The sequence below is a fragment of the Podospora anserina genome, chromosome 4 (assembly GCF_000226545.1).
Source record: "Podospora anserina S mat+ genomic DNA chromosome 4, supercontig 2".
NCBI lineage: Eukaryota > Fungi > Ascomycota > Sordariomycetes > Sordariales > Podosporaceae > Podospora > Podospora anserina.
The window spans coordinates 149,194-165,558 of NW_001914835.1; the positions used below are offsets into that span (position 1 = coordinate 149,194).

Genomic DNA, 16,365 nt, shown 5'->3' on the forward strand with positions numbered 1-16,365 from the left:
GAATCGTGGAAATTGTGGAAAGTCGTGATGATTTTGTAGACCTACGGGCGCTACGCTAGACAGTCAACAAAGAGAACACAGAAGGTGGAAAGAGCCAGCCAGGAGATTATCTTAACAAACCTTAATCAAGCCTGTAATTCTTAGAGTTAGACTTCTTAAATTGCCATATCGACCGGTACACGAGGGATTGCCAACCCCTTGGCGTGTGTATGAGAGAGAATAAAGGAGCTGGTCTTGATAGTGTGCTGCATCTTGACTGTAATATACCTAGGTAGAGGGAAAAGGAAGAATTGTTGATGTAAAGAAGAGAAAAGAGAGAGGATTATAAACGAATGTAAAGAAGAGACAAGAGAGTGGGTTATAAACGAATTGATCTCTGAATTATATACTTGATTGAAAGCGATTTACTTTTTTTAAAATTTTTTTTTAAAAAAAAGAAATATTAAAAAAGAATCATCCGAGCTTCTAGTAGCCACACCGCCCACAGGCGGTGCTGAAATTTGAAGCTTTGTGACCAAACGTAATCCGCAAGCAAACAAGAAACGTCGCGACTAAACGCATACATATACTGCAAGCAAGCGGTGGTTACCACGAGCAAGGAGCGCCATCGCTTCCCTTATGAAGATCCTCGAAGGCAGCCAGGGTGCTTTCCAGGACAGAAATCTCTGTCAAGCTATATAAAAACTTGGCTCTCAGTTGCTAAGTTTTACACGGAACCATGTGCTTAGGTCGTGTGGCGTTCGCCCTCCTTCAAGCTTTGAACTCTATGCCTCTCCAGGCCAGCAGTCTCATCCAACTCTACAGGCTCACCCATGGTAATCTCGCTCTTGGGTGAGTTAATAAGGGGTGAAGGCATAGGCTTCGATACCTCTTTGCCTTCCCAGTGCCTAGCCTCCCTCGCCAAAGGGCGCCACCAATCCCCTTCCCGAGCATGCCACTGCCCGCTGCATAGCTCCCAAAGTCTACTCGTGGCTCTCTTGTACGCGAATCTTTCGTCTTCACCGGTGAAACCCCCGGTTTTGGTAAAGTCAATCTTGCTCTCCTGTTCCTTGCCAAAATCCGAGTCCTGATCCGGATCATATTTGGCATTTCTGGAGTCGGCATAAGTAGAGATGTTGGGCCGGAAGGGGGACATTTGATCTTGGAAAACCTCTGCAATGGTCTCGGAATAGGTAGCATCATCGACAACCTCAACTTGGGCCGGAGTGGTCCCAGTTCCGTCCGTTGTTCTACCCGACGCCCTCATCTCCGGGAAGAACAAGTCATCAGGGCCGACCTCAGCACGAACAATGAGCTTGCAGCGTGACTCGTACAGGGCGTCCAAAAAGGTGATGAAGCTTCTGGCCTCGTTCTTCATGGAAAAGTCCAAACCAGGAATCTTATCAATGATGAAGGTGTGGTAGTTGGACGCCAGACTGATGTAATCTGCGGGACCTAGAGATCTCACGAGTTCATCAAAACTCCAGCACGCCACTCCGTGTCGCTGTCTGGGAGCAGTTACCTTCCTCCCATACACTATGTGAGAGTATGGCTCCCAATCCCCAGTGTCTGAGTAAATGGTTTGCCATGTTTCCTGATTTTGAGATGGTAGGAAATACATCGCTGGTGCCTGTGCCGAAGAGTTGCTTTCGACCTCTTCATGGCCATGCTCAGCAGTACTGACGGCTGTTCTTGCTGGCCAACTCTCGGCATGCAAAGTACCAGATGACTCCGCAACAGGGAGAGTAGCACTGCCATGGCTTTCCCTTCTCCGCCAGTCCCGCGTGCCCTCCATGTGCCAGAAGTCACATCGAGCCTTCAGAACTTCCAGAAAGCTGGCAAAATCACTCGTCTTCCCAAACAGCTCGCCATACTGACTCTTGCCATACCCTAGTACCCTTTCCACAAGTCCACCGGTGGTTGGTGGCGAGTAGTAACCACCCGTGGCTTTCTCAAGCTCCTCGGGCATTCTGTTGGACGAAGCAATGAGAACACCACCCAACTGGAAAAAGGCAATGAAAAGATTGTTCATGATCTTGCTGGCGGCTCGATCAGGGAGCTGAAACTCATCAAGAAAGAGAATGGGAGACTGCTCAACCATTTCCTTTGCTATCCACAGCAGCGAGTACTCTGCGCCGTGTGTTGACAAGACCTTGGAGTGCGACTTTCGGAATTCTTCCAGCCGTGAAAAGGCGTGAAGCATGAATGTGTTATAATGCCACCTCTTCTTCCCTTGTGTAGGAAGACCCTCGGCCAAGAGATCGAGCAACATCGATTTGCCTGTGCCCACCTCGCCCGACAGAAAAAGCCCTTTGGGAGAGTTTACATGGAGAGCGGCTTGCTGGTCAGTGAGTGTTCTTGTCAGGGCAAGACTGTCTTTGCTGTCGTCTCGCTGAAAAAGTTTGGAAAAGAGAGGATTCCGACGAATGGGATGGGTGGGAGACGCTATATCGTCTCCTCCATGTGCACTCGTGGTGACAGGATCAATGGCTCTGGCAATCTGGCCCAGCCTGCTTCGATACTCGTGGGTGGGTTTGTAGTCTTTGAGTCTTGTGTATATCTTTTGGAGGTGGTGTGCGAGACGGTACTGTGCCGCATCAGGGCTGTAAGCACCTGTAGCTATCAGGGACGTGTACTTGACAAAGGGGTCAGTGATGGTGATGGATGTGGCCGCTCGGTTCATGGCTGTTGATTCTCAGTCTCTCTATTGCCAGAAAACATATCGAAATGGAGAGATATTGGCCAGATTGCTATCTTGGTTATTCCACGCCGACAAGGTTGGATAGTGAGTGTGTCGTTGGTGGTGGGTGGTCGTTGCGACGGAATATACCGCGACGGAGCCCCAATCCGCGATGATGTCACTCACTGTCCGTGGTCCCCTAAAAGTCCAGAATTTGCTGACTGCAACGGTGGACTAACCCATTGCGCGGCCTTTCCTCCTGATGGCGAGAAAATGGAATGAGAAGAGGGAGCTATGGCCAAAAAAGAAAACAATGAGGTGAAAGGTAAAGAGGGATCACAACTACCAAGTGTAAAGGAAGTGAAAAGGTAGTGGTCGAGAGGAAAGTTCCCAAAGGCTTTTCCGAAAACATGGGGATTGTTAGGGGGAGACTTCGATATCAAACGATGGCCTTCGGTTATACCGCCATGCCATACCTTTGCATTGGATACAAAGCATCAAAATAACTGGCTACAAAGCTCTAAAAATTCCCCTTCAAAGACATACAGCTTTGTTTAAGGGTTCACAAAGGCATTGTTAGACCTTAGCTGCGCTCACTACATCCTGAAATCACCTGGAGATGCTGCTCTCCCAACGTCTCGATTTAACACTATTTTTGCGGTGGAGATCACAGTCTTGGCCGTGCTCCCCAATCGGGTGCTAGCGCGAAGAAAGCACTGGCAGCTTGGTCTCCACGTTTTGCGGCTCGGAGCCAATCAGGTATCAATATCTTTTCGACCAAAGTCAACACAGGCCAATCGCTGAAGGCTTCGTCACTCGTGCCTGTGGAAAGGTCAAACCGAAAAGAAGCGTCGCCCTTCAATTCCATCCTCTTCCGCCCTCTCCAGAACCCGACAGCAGCCTGTATTTACCTTTTATCAGCGATTTCGAGCATCCTACCCATTCCACCAGAGACATGCTGAGATAGAGCATCGACTACCCGATTTCCACGAACCCCAGTGGCGTCTCTCTCAATCGGCGGTCCCGTCGCCAGGTCGCGCATCATCAGCACCTGAAGAAAAAAAAACATCACCACATCAAGTCGCGACCGCGAACTCGATGTTTGCGCCCACTCTCCAAGAAGGCGGGCCCGCGAAGGGAACCCGCAGCAGTCGCCGTCGTCAGCGACCTTTGAGCGGCGAGAATTCAGCACAACAACCCAAAGCGAAACGGCAAAGACTGCCATTGTCGGAAACGACTTTTGCGAATCCCGATGCCGCTGCCACTGCCGCGCCCGAGAACTTTGAGGTGAAGTCGGACCAGCTCGACCTGCTTGGCGCGAAGAGCGACGGCATTGAGAATGTCGGCGTGCCGCGACGGGAGCTCAGTGTCCGTTTCAAGAAGCCAAAGGCCGGCGAGAGACCAAACAAGGGCGATGGGAGTGTTGTTCTGGTATGTCTCCCATGCGCCATGGATGATCTCGATGTATGCTGACTAGTTACTCTTTACAGACACAGAACAATGCGTACACAGTGAGCAAGCTGCCAGCGTTGCCGGATAAGCTCCGCGCCGACGCGCAGAGTAAGACCTACCTGCCTGTACCCTTGGGCGAGGGAACTCCACGTGGACTTGTGATGCTAACTCCTCTAAAAGACCAACAGCAGGGTGCCATCTTTTCTTCAAGCGGCTATGCCCTGACCCTCACCCATACGCACGCCTTCGTCTGGCCATATGCATCGACCGTCTCGTCTCCCGAAACATTCGTCTTCACACTCCCCTATCCCTCGAAGCACGTCAACGACCCTCTACCGCTCGGCTCCCTAGTACCACCATCCGCCGCCTCCGATGAACCGGGTCTGGTGGTTGTCATGCCCGTCAGCGGCAAAATCGCCTACTGGGAATCTATTGCGAGCGCCGCTACTCTCGACTTCATCCGCCAGCAACGGAACGGGGTCGAGGACACCATCCCGGGTATGTTCTCCGGAGAGCATGTCCTTCAGATTGTAAACGCGGAAACTTCTGCCTTCGTCCTTGTTCTGAGCAGTGGTCGCCTTGCCTACATGAGCGTCAGGGATACCCACGGCCGACCTGGAATCTCCGTCCAATTCCTCCGCGACGGCTTGTCCAACAATCTGGTGGGCTTCCTTGGCAACATCCGCAACGCCTTTTCTGGCTCCTCATCTCGGACCGACATTGCAGCCGCACGGGCAACACATGGGTCGAACGTCGGAGAGCGCATCATTGCCGCCGCTTCCACCAAAGGGAGATTATGCTTTTGGAAGATCCATCGTGGCGGTCAGCACGAGTTGCTTATCGACTTTCCTCTGCGAGATGCCTTGAGCGAAGCAGTCCGCGCAACCGACAAGAAAGCTCAGGAGTTCACACCGGATTCTTTTGAGGTATTGGACTTTACCTTTGTACCACGAGGCGTTGAAGACAAATACATTAGTGCCAGTCGACTCAACAAGTATGACCTTGAACAAGGGATCGACACGGTACAGCATGGATTGTTGCTAGTATCACACTCGGACAGGCGCCAGTCTCGATATGCCATTGTGGAGGTGACGATCGAGGAGGGTGACTATCGACTTGGTATTGTTCGCCCGATAAATTCATACACCACCCCCGTCAGACCTGTTGCTGCCGAGAAACCCCGACTCCACCTACCACGTCCAGCACTTGTTGCTTTCGTCGTATTTGACCGGGCCGTAGTTGTTGCCTCCATGGGCTTGCTCCCCGAGTCTCCTGACGTGCAACTGCTGGACGACGCTCATGTCTTACCGCCAACGTTTGAGGACGTGATCGACTTTCGAGATGAGGATTCATTACACGTGGTTGGCTCCGGCAGCGAAGAGCCCAGCAGCAATGATCCGGGTCAAGATGGGCAGCGTATCCACCGATTTAGAACCAAAAATCCAGCCGTCGTGCTCTTGTTGCAGGGTGTTGGGACTGTCAGGGTTGCCGTGACGGATGTGGACCGATTCACTACTAACCAGCCGCCACAAATCACAGCAAAGAGCAAGCTCGAGCAGGCCGTCTTCTTTGGGGTCAAGGGGGACAACCCGCTCGTCTTTCGGGGCAAGAGGCAACTTCCTTTTTCCGCGCAGGATATTGGAACAGCCGCTATCCTGCTCAGCAGCGAGATCCTGGGCTCCAAGACACCTTTCATTTCCAACATCTCAGCCTCCCTCGAAAACAACCTTCGGCTACGGATCAGCTATCTGGATGGCCTAATCTCCTACCTTGGCGAGCTCGCGATTGAGCTGGATGCCCAAACCCGCTGGAAGTTGCTCTACAACGCCGAAAAACTGGCGGTTGCAACATATGTGTGGCAGAAGCATGAGGACTTCCTCGCACAGCGACCACAAGGAGAGAGAACAGTGGTCACGGAAATCGTTGCCTGGATTCATGAAAGCCAAAAAACGGACCTCAACATGGCGGTCGGAGAGGTTGATCCTGTCCGGCATTGGTTTATTCATGACGTCTGGAGATTCGACATCTTCCTTGCTTGGACTTATCAGGTCATCAAGTACATCTACACAAAGGGAGTTGTCAACTCTGATGATGAAATCACGCGACTGGCATGGGAAGCCGCTACTGTCGAGAACGGAGCGCTTGCCGAGGCCCGGAAGTTCCGTCTCTCCAGGGCTAATGACTATGGAGTGAGCGGCACTGAGGTCCCGGGCGGCACCGGATTCCCAGAGCCCTGGTCTGCTACTCATCTCATTATTCACAACCACAAGCGACTTGTTGAGTTCTGTTTCAAGTGGCTCGACTCTCATCAACCAGCACAAGAGAGCAACCCCGCCAACAAAATTCTCCTCGAGTCAACCCGAGGTCTGCTGCCACCTTTGATCAGCCAATACCTGCAATCATTGATCGACCAGGCCTCGTGGGCTACGGAAAGTGAAGTCTCGGAAATTCAGGAACGCGGAAAACTCTATCTGAAGGCGTACGCGGAGGAGGTTTATGACAAGGTAACCCGTCTGAAGGACTTTGAACTCTGGGAGGAGGCTATCCAGCTTGCCAAAGAGTACAAGGGCTTTGACGCCCTTGCCGAAGTCGTTGTGCAGCAGATTCTGTTGATGGAGCAGAAGGCCGCCAGCGCCGTCCCCCAAAACGCCGAGAACATGCAGTTCCAGGTTGAAGAGAAGAAGAAGCGTATGGGCAGGCTATTTGACGACTATGGAGCGAACTTTGCCTTCCGTGCTTATGAGGTCCTGCTCGAGAACAGTGGAGTCCAGGCCGTTCTCGACTTTCCATACGACAGACATGGCTTTGCTACGCTATTCCTCCGGGCCAAGCCTGAGCTGGCCAAGATTTCATGGATCAACGATGTCCAACGAGAACACGATATTGACCATGCTGCCGAAACTCTTCTCAATCTGGGTCTGAGCTGCAAGCAGCAGATCTGGAATAAGAAGATTGAGCTCAGCCTGGGCAAGCTGGCCTTTATGGCTGAGGAAGCTGAACAGTCCACGAATGGAGACCACGCCAGCAGCGCATTCACTGATCTTCTGGCCAAGACCAGCATCAACCTGGAAAAGATTGAACAAGAGCTGGAGATTATCAAGATCCAGGACACTCTCTACAAGACCATCCTGCCCATCATCAAGGAGGGGGTTGACGAGTCGGCGGAGCTGGAGCTTCTTCTCAAGGAGCAAGCCGTGCTGATTCCCAAGAGGCAAAAGGCGCTCCACCGGATTTTTGAGGACGGCATGTCTCGCTTGCTCAAGCACGAGGCGTTGCATCCTGCCACCTTGATCGACCTGCTCACGCTGGGCGACCTGGGCGAGCAGTACGAGCACGTGATCCCGGACCCGTTCTGTCTGGCCCTCAAGGTTGCTAAGTACGGCCTCAAGGGCGAGGAACGTGCCAAGGCGGTGCGGCTGATATGGCGTCGCTGTTTTGTTCGCGACGATTGGAAGGCTGTCAACCAGACTAAGAACAAGGGTGACGAGGCGCAGCTGACGTTGTTGGGCAACACGGCTACCTATCATGCCCTCTTTGCTGTTTACGAGCAGAGTAAGTTGTTCATTTGTCAGGGACTGGATCACATGCTAACTGCCCACCACGCAACAACAGGACTCTCAGACGACAAGTTCAGCCCGTTTGTCAAGCCTTCGGAGTGTTTGGGGGTGTACACGGAGGAGGTGGACCGACGGTTTGGGAACTTGGACGAGCAGGCGCAGCAGAAGATATTGGAGAATATGAAGTGGGAGGATGATGAGCTGAGGGGGTATGTTGAGAAGGCGAGGGCGGATGCGTGGTTTCTCACGACGAGCGAGTATGCTGAGAAGACGGTGACGGCGGCGTTTAGCGAGCTGACGGCGGCTGGGAGGTCGAGTGTTAATGGGGATGGTGGGAGCGAGGAGGCGGCGATTCTGAAGAAGTTTGCGGAGAAGGCGGCGGCGGGTAAGGATGGGGGAAAGAATGGGGGTGGGGGCTTGTTTGCGGTTTGAGGGGTAGGAGAGGAGAGGATTGTTTGTGGGGTTTTTGTCATGATGATTTTTTTGCTGTTATTGCTGAAGGGAAGGGAGTGAGCGAGAAAGTACCTAGGGAACGAAAATGAATGTGGGCGTCGGGGGGTGGGGGGGTTGGACTGTCTTTTTTTTTCATTTTTTTTTCATGTTGATGTTATTAATGGGATGGGGACACACACACACACACAACACACACCAGATGAATGTGACTTCTTTTTTCTCTCTTCTGTCTGTTTTGTTCTCATAACTATCATGATGTTGGATTTGGAAGGGATGGTGGTGGTGGTGGTGGTGGGTGGGTCGGTGGTTTAAGGCGATGTGTTTTGGGCGGGGGGGAAGGATGGGAAATACAACAACATTGTTGAGACATAGGCAATGACCAAACTGAAAGTGTAGAAGTAATTCGTCATATAGGCTTGCTACTTTTGCTGCTTGGGAGTTTTGACTTTTTTTTTCTCTCTCGTTCTGATGGAGTGGGGTGAAAAAGGGGGTGAGAAGCAGCGTATGGAGGTAGTTGAGCATGAGAATTTCTTGAGTGACATACAAGCTAGCTAGGTGGCTTGAAAAAAGATGTGTGAATGAAGTGAATAATGTGTTTTGATCCGAGGACTGCTGGGAGATGGGAAAGGAATACTTAATAGGATGGGGGGAGGGTTGCACAACATGGATTGTGAACTTCTTAAAGGAGCAATGATTGCTGTGGAGGGCTGAGAGTTTGAGGGGGGACTGTGTTCCGGTGGCGTTTCGGTGGTGGTCAGAGGAGGTGAGTTTCTTTCAGGTTTTTATTATCTCGAGTCGTCCAACACCAGCGGGAAGGGGGCAAACAGGTGCTGGTTATTAGTTGGAGGATGTGAGACAGCCACCTGGGTAGGCAAGCGAACTGAAGATGCATGTCATCGGAAGGTGCACCCGTTGACAACCCTCGAGGATGTGTGTGTGGTCTTTGTCGCGAGAATCAGCGTTGATCAGAGCACACAGGTACCCTGGAAGAAATATGATAAAGATCACGAGACCATGAAGCTGTGTTCGAGGATATAGATGTATAGGATATCATTGGCCACAGTCTGATGATGCCCCCAAAGTTTGACATTTTGTCAAACACATCTGATTCGCCGAATGCAAGCCTCCGGTTTCTATTTCCGAGGAGAATAATAATTTCCCATCCTTTTCTCCCCAGCAAGAGACGCGACAACCGCCGCCGCCGAGGCGAGAAAGTTTTGAATGAAATGGTTGGGCTATCCTTAAATTTACAACGGAAAAAATCACTTTCGGTTGTGGTCGTCGTCGGAAATAAATTCAACACTGGCGAGATTTTGGCGTATTGGCACCAACGGGCATGCCGTCGTCCCTGCATTTTTTTATTTTACTGTACTGCCGGGGACCGAGAGCGAGACAAGCGCTTAGAAAGATGGAATCTAGAACTTTTCGGGCGGTTATATCAAGGAATGCCACGTTGTTAACCGCGCTGGAAAAGGAAGATGGAAAATGTTTGTCTTTTTGTTACCATACCCCAGGATGAGGAATTATGGGTGGTGGGACGATGCCCAGAGATGCTTGGTGAGTTGGCCTTGCAGGCTGCTGTTGCAGCTGAATGCTGTGGGGGGTTTCCAGGTTAGAGAGAAAAGGCAGGTCTCCGAGACAGGATGTCCAAATGAGGAAGGATGGTATGGATGGGATAGAGTGTTGTGCTGCAGCAGGATCATGATGGTGATGCTTTCGTGGTGGGTTCATCAATGTTCCCCAGCCTCGTCCATCGGGATCGTGTTGCATTTGTGAGCTACACTATTCCTACCTAGAGCCGCCAAGACTTCAACGTTTTTGGCTCAAGGGGGCAGTGAGAAAAGAAAGAAAACCCTGGTGGTGATGGAGCTTGTGATCATCAACTTGTGGTAACAAAAGCTTGGGTTCCCTTCGGCTTGACCCGGTGGCCTCACCTTGAGGCTAGGCTGGTGGGCTGCTTGACAGGCGTGTTCATCAGAAGGAAATCAATCAATCAATCAATCAATCAATCATCTCGACATTGGATCTTCAAGGAAGGAAGTGGTGTCTGATCTGACGTCGTTTGGATGATGGCCTCTGGCAATGATGAGATGAAAAGCGGGACGGAAAACAGACCCAGCCTCGCAGAAAAAAAATATGCTCCCCAGACTTTTGTTTGAACAGGGGTTACCCTTCAAGCAGCACCAGGGCTGTTCACCGTCACCGCCTCCTCCTCCGTCCCGCAACTGCATCTCGCCTACCCGTTTTACTCTACCGCGTGTTCTCCCGTACCGCACCACCGTCACCGAGACCCGGAGCGAGGACCGAAAGCCTTGTGCCTTTGTGGCAGATGAGAAGCGTATGACGGATGGATGGACCAAGATGGGGAACGGTTTGTCCTACCTTCCTCTTTGCTTGTTTGCATACTGTAGCCAGGAGCAGTAGTGTCATGCGCCTCAGCCCATTGGCCCCCTTTTTTTATGATGCCGCCGCTGGACGAGATGCCGTTCCGGGAAAGCTTCTAGCGGTGGAGATTTGGGGGTTGGGAAATGGATCTCAAAGAGGGTCGTTGGCCTCGGCCATGGATTCTTGATCTCTCTCCTCTCCTTTCCTTTCCTTTCCTTTCGGCATCAACTGCTGGCCCAAGTCTCTTTTATATGACGACGGCGCCTGGATTTCAATGCATTGGCCAGTGACAAGATTGCAAAGTTGTATCTCTGCTCCACCGTAAATGGAAGCTTGATCGGGAGCGAGTTTTCTTTTCGGGCGTGAACCGTGGGTGGGCACATGGGAAAAAAGCACGGGGCACATCAACCTGGAAATCCTGGTCTGAATGGAAGCGACGGGCAGCTAGTTTCGAGTTTGGGTTGGAGGAGCAGCAGCCTCATGTCCTTGATCAGTATCAGAAGCATGGCGATATCAAGGTAACAAAGTTTGAGAGGCAAAGCTCTGCAGCCGTTTGGCACAAGCATCCATTGGATGACAGTTCAGGTCATGTTGAAAGCCCAGAGGTCGTGACTGGATACGAAGAAGAAGACTGGGGCGCTTTGCCTCTGTGGGATTTTGACCGTGCACGGCTAGCCCCCTGTCGCGGCCCTCGACTCCGCTGGCCTGCTGCTGCGCTGCCCTGGCACTGGCCGTCCCCTTCTGTTTCGTTCGTCCTCCTTTAGCTCTCCCTTTGCATTTGCCTTTTCCTCCTTCTCCCATTCCACCTCTCCGCCACACCGCACGACCATCGCCCATCCATCACAAACCTGTGTGCCTGAGCAAGGGCCGCAGACGACAAGTCGTGTTGGGGCCGATTCGGATAATCGCGACACCCAAGTCAATTCGCTTTGTCTGGTGTTTTGGTGCCTGGAAGAAGAGAGAGAGAGAGAGAGAGAGAGAGAGAGAGAGAGAGAGAGAGAGAGAGAGAGAGAGAGAGAGAGAGAGAGAGAGAGACAGAGAGAAAGACGGGAGAGAGAGACCCGTCGACTCGGTCAAGAAACGGAATCGTCAATTCAATCCTCCCGCCCTCGCGCCCACCGCCACGTCCACTATCCACCCACCCAGCTCGAACACGAACCGCGACCGCTATCCCGACGATCACCGACCGACAGGACAAGACAGAAACCTTACGCCCGCAATTGCTTCGCCTCGCCCGACAGCTGAGAGAGAGCTCCGCCCGCCCACCGCCTGGCCCAGGGGTTCTTTCCGCTCACTCCATCCACCTTGACGTCTTGTCCAGAGAACATCGGGTGAGTCTCTCCATACGCCACCCCAATTGTTTATCATTCGCACCGCATGTGCACATTTGTTTCCGCTTCGGCATATTGGTCCAGCCAGTCTTGCCCACTGCCACACACCAAGCCGCCAACTAGGCTGCCCTGTTCACGATCTGGACCGGCAACGCACACGACGCCAAATCATTTGGCCGATGGACCACAAGCAACTCGCGACTGACATCTAAGTCTGCTATAGATTTACTCCGAGACTGTGCCTATACATACAATTACTGTCGCGTTGCTCCTGATCGCTGACGATCGATTCGCCCGAAATGGCGTCGTCATCCTCCAACGTTGTTGGTGTACACTATAGAGTGGGAAAGAAAATCGGAGAGGGTTCGTTCGGTGTAATTTTCGAGGGCACAAACCTCCTGAACAACCAACAGGTTGCCATCAAGTTTGTACGTGAATCCGACATCTCGTCAAGGGTAGAAGCAAATGCTGACGCGACGTGATTGCAGGAACCAAGAAAGAGCGATGCCCCCCAACTGAGAGATGAGTACAGGACATACAAGATCCTTGTCGGGTGCCGTAAGTAGACATGTGCCCACCCATGATGGGCGGGAATGACCTCAGGCTAACCTTGTCGCAGCTGGCATCCCAAATGTCTACTACTTCGGCCAAGAAGGTCTGCACAACATCCTGGTGATCGATCTTCTCGGTCCATCACTCGAGGATCTTTTCGACCACTGCAACCGGAGATTCTCCCTCAAGACGGTTGTCATGGTCGCCAAGCAGATGCTGTCCCGCGTCCAAACCATCCACGAGAAGAACCTGATCTACCGTGATATCAAGCCCGATAACTTCCTCATCGGCAGGCCAAACTCCAAGACTTCCAATGTCATCCACGTGGTCGATTTCGGTATGGCCAAGCAATACCGTGACCCCAAGACGAAGCAACACATTCCCTACCGCGAACGCAAGTCGCTTTCTGGCACTGCTCGTTACATGAGTATCAACACCCATCTTGGTCGCGAGCAGTCGAGAAGAGACGATCTCGAGGCCCTTGGCCACGTATTCATGTACTTTTTGCGCGGTGGTCTTCCCTGGCAGGGTCTCAAGGCTGCTACTAATAAGCAGAAGTACGAGAAGATTGGTGAGAAGAAGCAGACGACGCCCATCAAGGAGCTGTGCGAGGGTTTCCCCGAGCAGCTAGTGACGTATCTGACATATGTGCGCAACCTCGGCTTCGAGGACACGCCCGACTATGACTACCTCCGTGAGCTTTTCACCACGGCGCTCAAGGAGGCTGGCATTCCCGAAGATGGAGAGTATGATTGGATGAAGGTTGGCAAGCCCGACAGGAAGGGGGACTGGGATCGCCCGGGCGCTTTGCACAACCCAAACGCCCGCCCCGGGGCTTCGGCCATGGAGATCCACGGCAACTCGAGGGGGCCGACGACACACCACCAAAGCGACCCGCGAGCCCCTCAATTGAGCATGTCGCATTTAAACGCCGGGAAACCCCTACCGCCCCAGCCGAACCAGAGGCAGTCGAAGCAAGGACGGCCAAACGCGCCCGCCTTGGGAGCCCAAAGGCCCGCGGTCGGGGGTTACAACATGCCAGCAGCGACACTACGGGATCAACCCAAGCCCAGTTCCAGACCAGCACCCAGAACCTGCCGCAACGACCGATGGCACACTCGCCCGCCATACCTGCTCCCCAGAATAACGCTCAACCACAGCCAACAGGCTTCCAGAAGTTCATGAAGACTCTTTGCTGCGGTTAATGGGTTTTGGTTGTTTTTTACGCGTTGATCTGGCGTCTTGCTGAGTAAGCTTTGCCTTTTTGTTTTGCCTCGAGAGTGTTGACAAGCAAGTCGGCTAACTTGTTGGATCAGCGTTGTAAGCGGCAGCCGGCGGCACGTTCTATATAGAGGCTTTCGAAGATAGGAGTCCTTTATGATTTGTCTGCGACATGCGTTGTTAGTTTTTTTGCATGGGACATTAGAAGGACGCCTTTCTTACACGGGGGCGCATTCCAGCACATTTGGCGCCTTTCCTGGACATCATTACGATTACGATAATCCCGGTCTCTCCCTTTTTTTTCTGTCTTTGTCTTGTCTTTCTGGCCTTTGACCTGCTTGCAGCTCTCGCGGAGGATGTTGGTAGGGCTAATAACTACTTCTTGGGCTGGCCTGGCAGGGGAAAATATCAGTCTTGACTTGTTTGGCGCCTTGGGGGAACGTTTTCACTCTCACTCTCACACTCTCACTCTCACTCTCACTCTCACACATTACACACACACCACCACACATACTCACAGATAAACTCACTCTAATAATCAGCATCCCTTTTGAGAACATACAGAAAAAGAACGGCATTGTAACAGGGCATGGTTTCATCACTTTTTTTTTCTTTTTTTTTCTTTTGACTCGTGTGGTTTTTTTCTGGCTGGCTGGACAGGGTGGTGTTTTCCTTTTTTTTTTTGGTTTTCTTTTTTCCATCATCGTCTTGTTGTTTTTGCTCGTCCAGAAATAATGAAAGAATCTCTCTCTGTCTCCAAAAGAAAAACACAAGCACGAAGAGAAAGAGCCCCCTTGCTATGTTCAGCAGTCAGTCAGTCAGTATACACTCGAGTTATTGAAAAAGAAAAATTGATTCCGAACCCAACCTGCCCTGTTTTTTGCCTGGTGTATGTTTTCTTTGTTTTATCTGTCTGTATAAGCGTGTGTGTATGTGTGGGTGAGTGGGTATATCATTTCTTTTCTTTTTTTGTACAAGACTCTGGGCGTTGTAAAATGGGACAAACATTGTCGTTTTTGTTGTAATTGTTGTTGTTGTTGTTGTTGTTGTAATGTCTTTTTGTTGTTCGGCTTTTTGGATATAGTTTAGTTCGTTGTCGGCTTTTTGGATATAGTTTAGCTCGTTGTTGTGTGTTTTTCCTTGACAAGAGCTGTCTGTTTTCCTATGTTGGTGTATAGGCCTTTGGTGCGTGTGGTAATAATGCTGGTTGTGAGGAGGAAAGTCAAGGGGAGGAGGGAGTCAAGTCGAAGAGGGTAGAGAGCGGACGGTGTTGGGATAAGAGCGGAAGGTGCTGGAGAGGAGGGTTGATTTAGACGGAATGTTGAAAAGATAACTTGAGGGTGTGAAGGGTTGGAATCTCTGGGATAGATATAGTTGATATAAATCTGTGGTGTGTATAACGAAAGGATTTGGTAATATTTTTCTGGTCTCATCACCTCCAGTGAGCAAGCACATCATACAATATCCATCCAGGCACCACATTGTATCTGAAGAATTTTGGGTTTCCACTGACACCAGCAATGTTTATAGGACCATTTTCCACCTCCAGCCTTGAAACGCAATCCCTGGTCTTTATGGTTTCATAACTCCCACGACAGACATACATACATTATAGACAGAAAGACAGACCATTTTCCCATTGGAAAGTCTCCTTTCTAAATTTTATAACCACAACCACCAACCACGGCAACAACCAACAAACAAACATTTCTTATTTCGACATATATAAAACGCACACACACCCCTCATCTCCTTCTTTTTGTCATGCCCCAAAATTGTTCTCTCACGTTAGCTTCTGCTTAATAAAAAAGCTCCTAAGATGGCTCAGCTGCCAAGCACAGGTACCAGCAAGGACAAACAATTGAATCAAGATCCAGCGGACGACGCGAGCGTTGGTGGACTCGGATTGATCGCGGAATTCGGCTTCTCTCTCCTATTGTTCCCCTCATATCAGCACCACCCCATCTCCCTGAATGAGAGCAACTTACACGTTGAAACACCTGCTCCCTCCTGATGTCATTCAGCCTCGCGTTCAGGTCCTTGACCCGGGTGGCCAGGTCGGCAATCTTGGACTTGTCGCTGCTGTCGATGGCCGAGGTCTCGCCGATGGCCATGTCGAGGGTGAGGCGGATGCCACCGTTGGGCTGGGCCATGCTCAACCAGGAGGAGCGGCCGCTGGAGGAGGAGGGGGTGAAGCAGATTTTGTGGTCGCCGGCTTCGGCGGCGGTGAAGGTGAATTTGCCCGAGGGGCCGCCGCGCTGGGAGACGACGCGGTGGTCGTTGTCGAAGATTTCCTGGGGGGCACAAAGTTAGGAAGGAAAGAGGAAGGACGTGGGGGGGGGGAGAGGAGGTTATACGTCAACGGAAATGTAAATCGAGATGCCCTCGTGCTTGGCCCAGTGGTGGCGCTGGTCGTCCCATTCTTCGGCTACGTAGTGGCCTACTACGAGGGTGTCTTTGGGGAGCTCTTCGAAGAAGCAGCGGGGGGTTGTTACGTCGATGTAGAAGTAGAGGGCCTGGGCCATGGAGGCGAGGGAGAGGAGGGGGAGGATAGCCCTCATTTTGGCGGTTGTTTTTTTACGTGTTGTCCGTGACCGATTGTGGTAGTTGATGGGGGAGATATTGGAGCCGTCGGTGTATCGTCTGAATTGGTCGTGGTATGGTCGTCGCTCGTCAACGGTTTATCGTCGTTTGCGACGGGTTTGTTCACAAGTTCACCAGCAGCAGCAGCAGCACAGCACAGGCGCGACCCCGG

The 16,365-nt window shown here is 51.7% G+C and overlaps 5 protein-coding genes across 5 annotated transcripts; 2 read left to right on the forward strand and 3 right to left on the reverse strand.

Moving 5' to 3' along the window:
* Positions 1–155: 155 nt before the first annotated feature.
* PODANS_4_2470 (uncharacterized protein) lies at positions 156–251 on the reverse strand (the record flags this gene model as incomplete). The annotated part of the gene is made up of 1 exon (XM_001903863.1): positions 156–251. The coding sequence occupies one exon, from the start codon at positions 249–251 to the stop codon at positions 156–158; it is 96 nt and encodes a 31-aa protein (XP_001903898.1).
* A 473-nt stretch (positions 252–724) lies between these two features.
* PODANS_4_2480 (uncharacterized protein) lies at positions 725–2,662 on the reverse strand (the record flags this gene model as incomplete). The annotated part of the gene is made up of 1 exon (XM_001903864.1): positions 725–2,662. The coding sequence occupies one exon, from the start codon at positions 2,660–2,662 to the stop codon at positions 725–727; it is 1,938 nt and encodes a 645-aa protein (XP_001903899.1).
* Positions 2,663–3,757: 1,095 nt separating this feature from the next.
* PODANS_4_2490 (uncharacterized protein) lies at positions 3,758–8,100 on the forward strand (the record flags this gene model as incomplete). Its single annotated transcript, XM_001903865.1, has 2 exons — positions 3,758–4,090; positions 4,156–8,100. The coding sequence occupies 2 exons, from the start codon at positions 3,758–3,760 to the stop codon at positions 8,098–8,100; spliced, it is 4,278 nt and encodes a 1,425-aa protein (XP_001903900.1).
* A 4,036-nt stretch (positions 8,101–12,136) lies between these two features.
* On the forward strand, positions 12,137–13,574 carry PODANS_4_2500 (uncharacterized protein; the record flags this gene model as incomplete). Its single annotated transcript, XM_001903866.1, has 3 exons — positions 12,137–12,265; positions 12,326–12,395; positions 12,457–13,574. The coding sequence occupies 3 exons, from the start codon at positions 12,137–12,139 to the stop codon at positions 13,572–13,574; spliced, it is 1,317 nt and encodes a 438-aa protein (XP_001903901.1).
* Positions 13,575–15,393: 1,819 nt separating this feature from the next.
* Positions 15,394–16,171, reverse strand: PODANS_4_2510 (uncharacterized protein; the record flags this gene model as incomplete). The annotated part of the gene is made up of 3 exons (XM_001903867.1): positions 15,394–15,543; positions 15,599–15,904; positions 15,968–16,171. The coding sequence occupies 3 exons, from the start codon at positions 16,169–16,171 to the stop codon at positions 15,394–15,396; spliced, it is 660 nt and encodes a 219-aa protein (XP_001903902.1).
* Between the last annotated feature and the right edge of the window lie 194 nt (positions 16,172–16,365).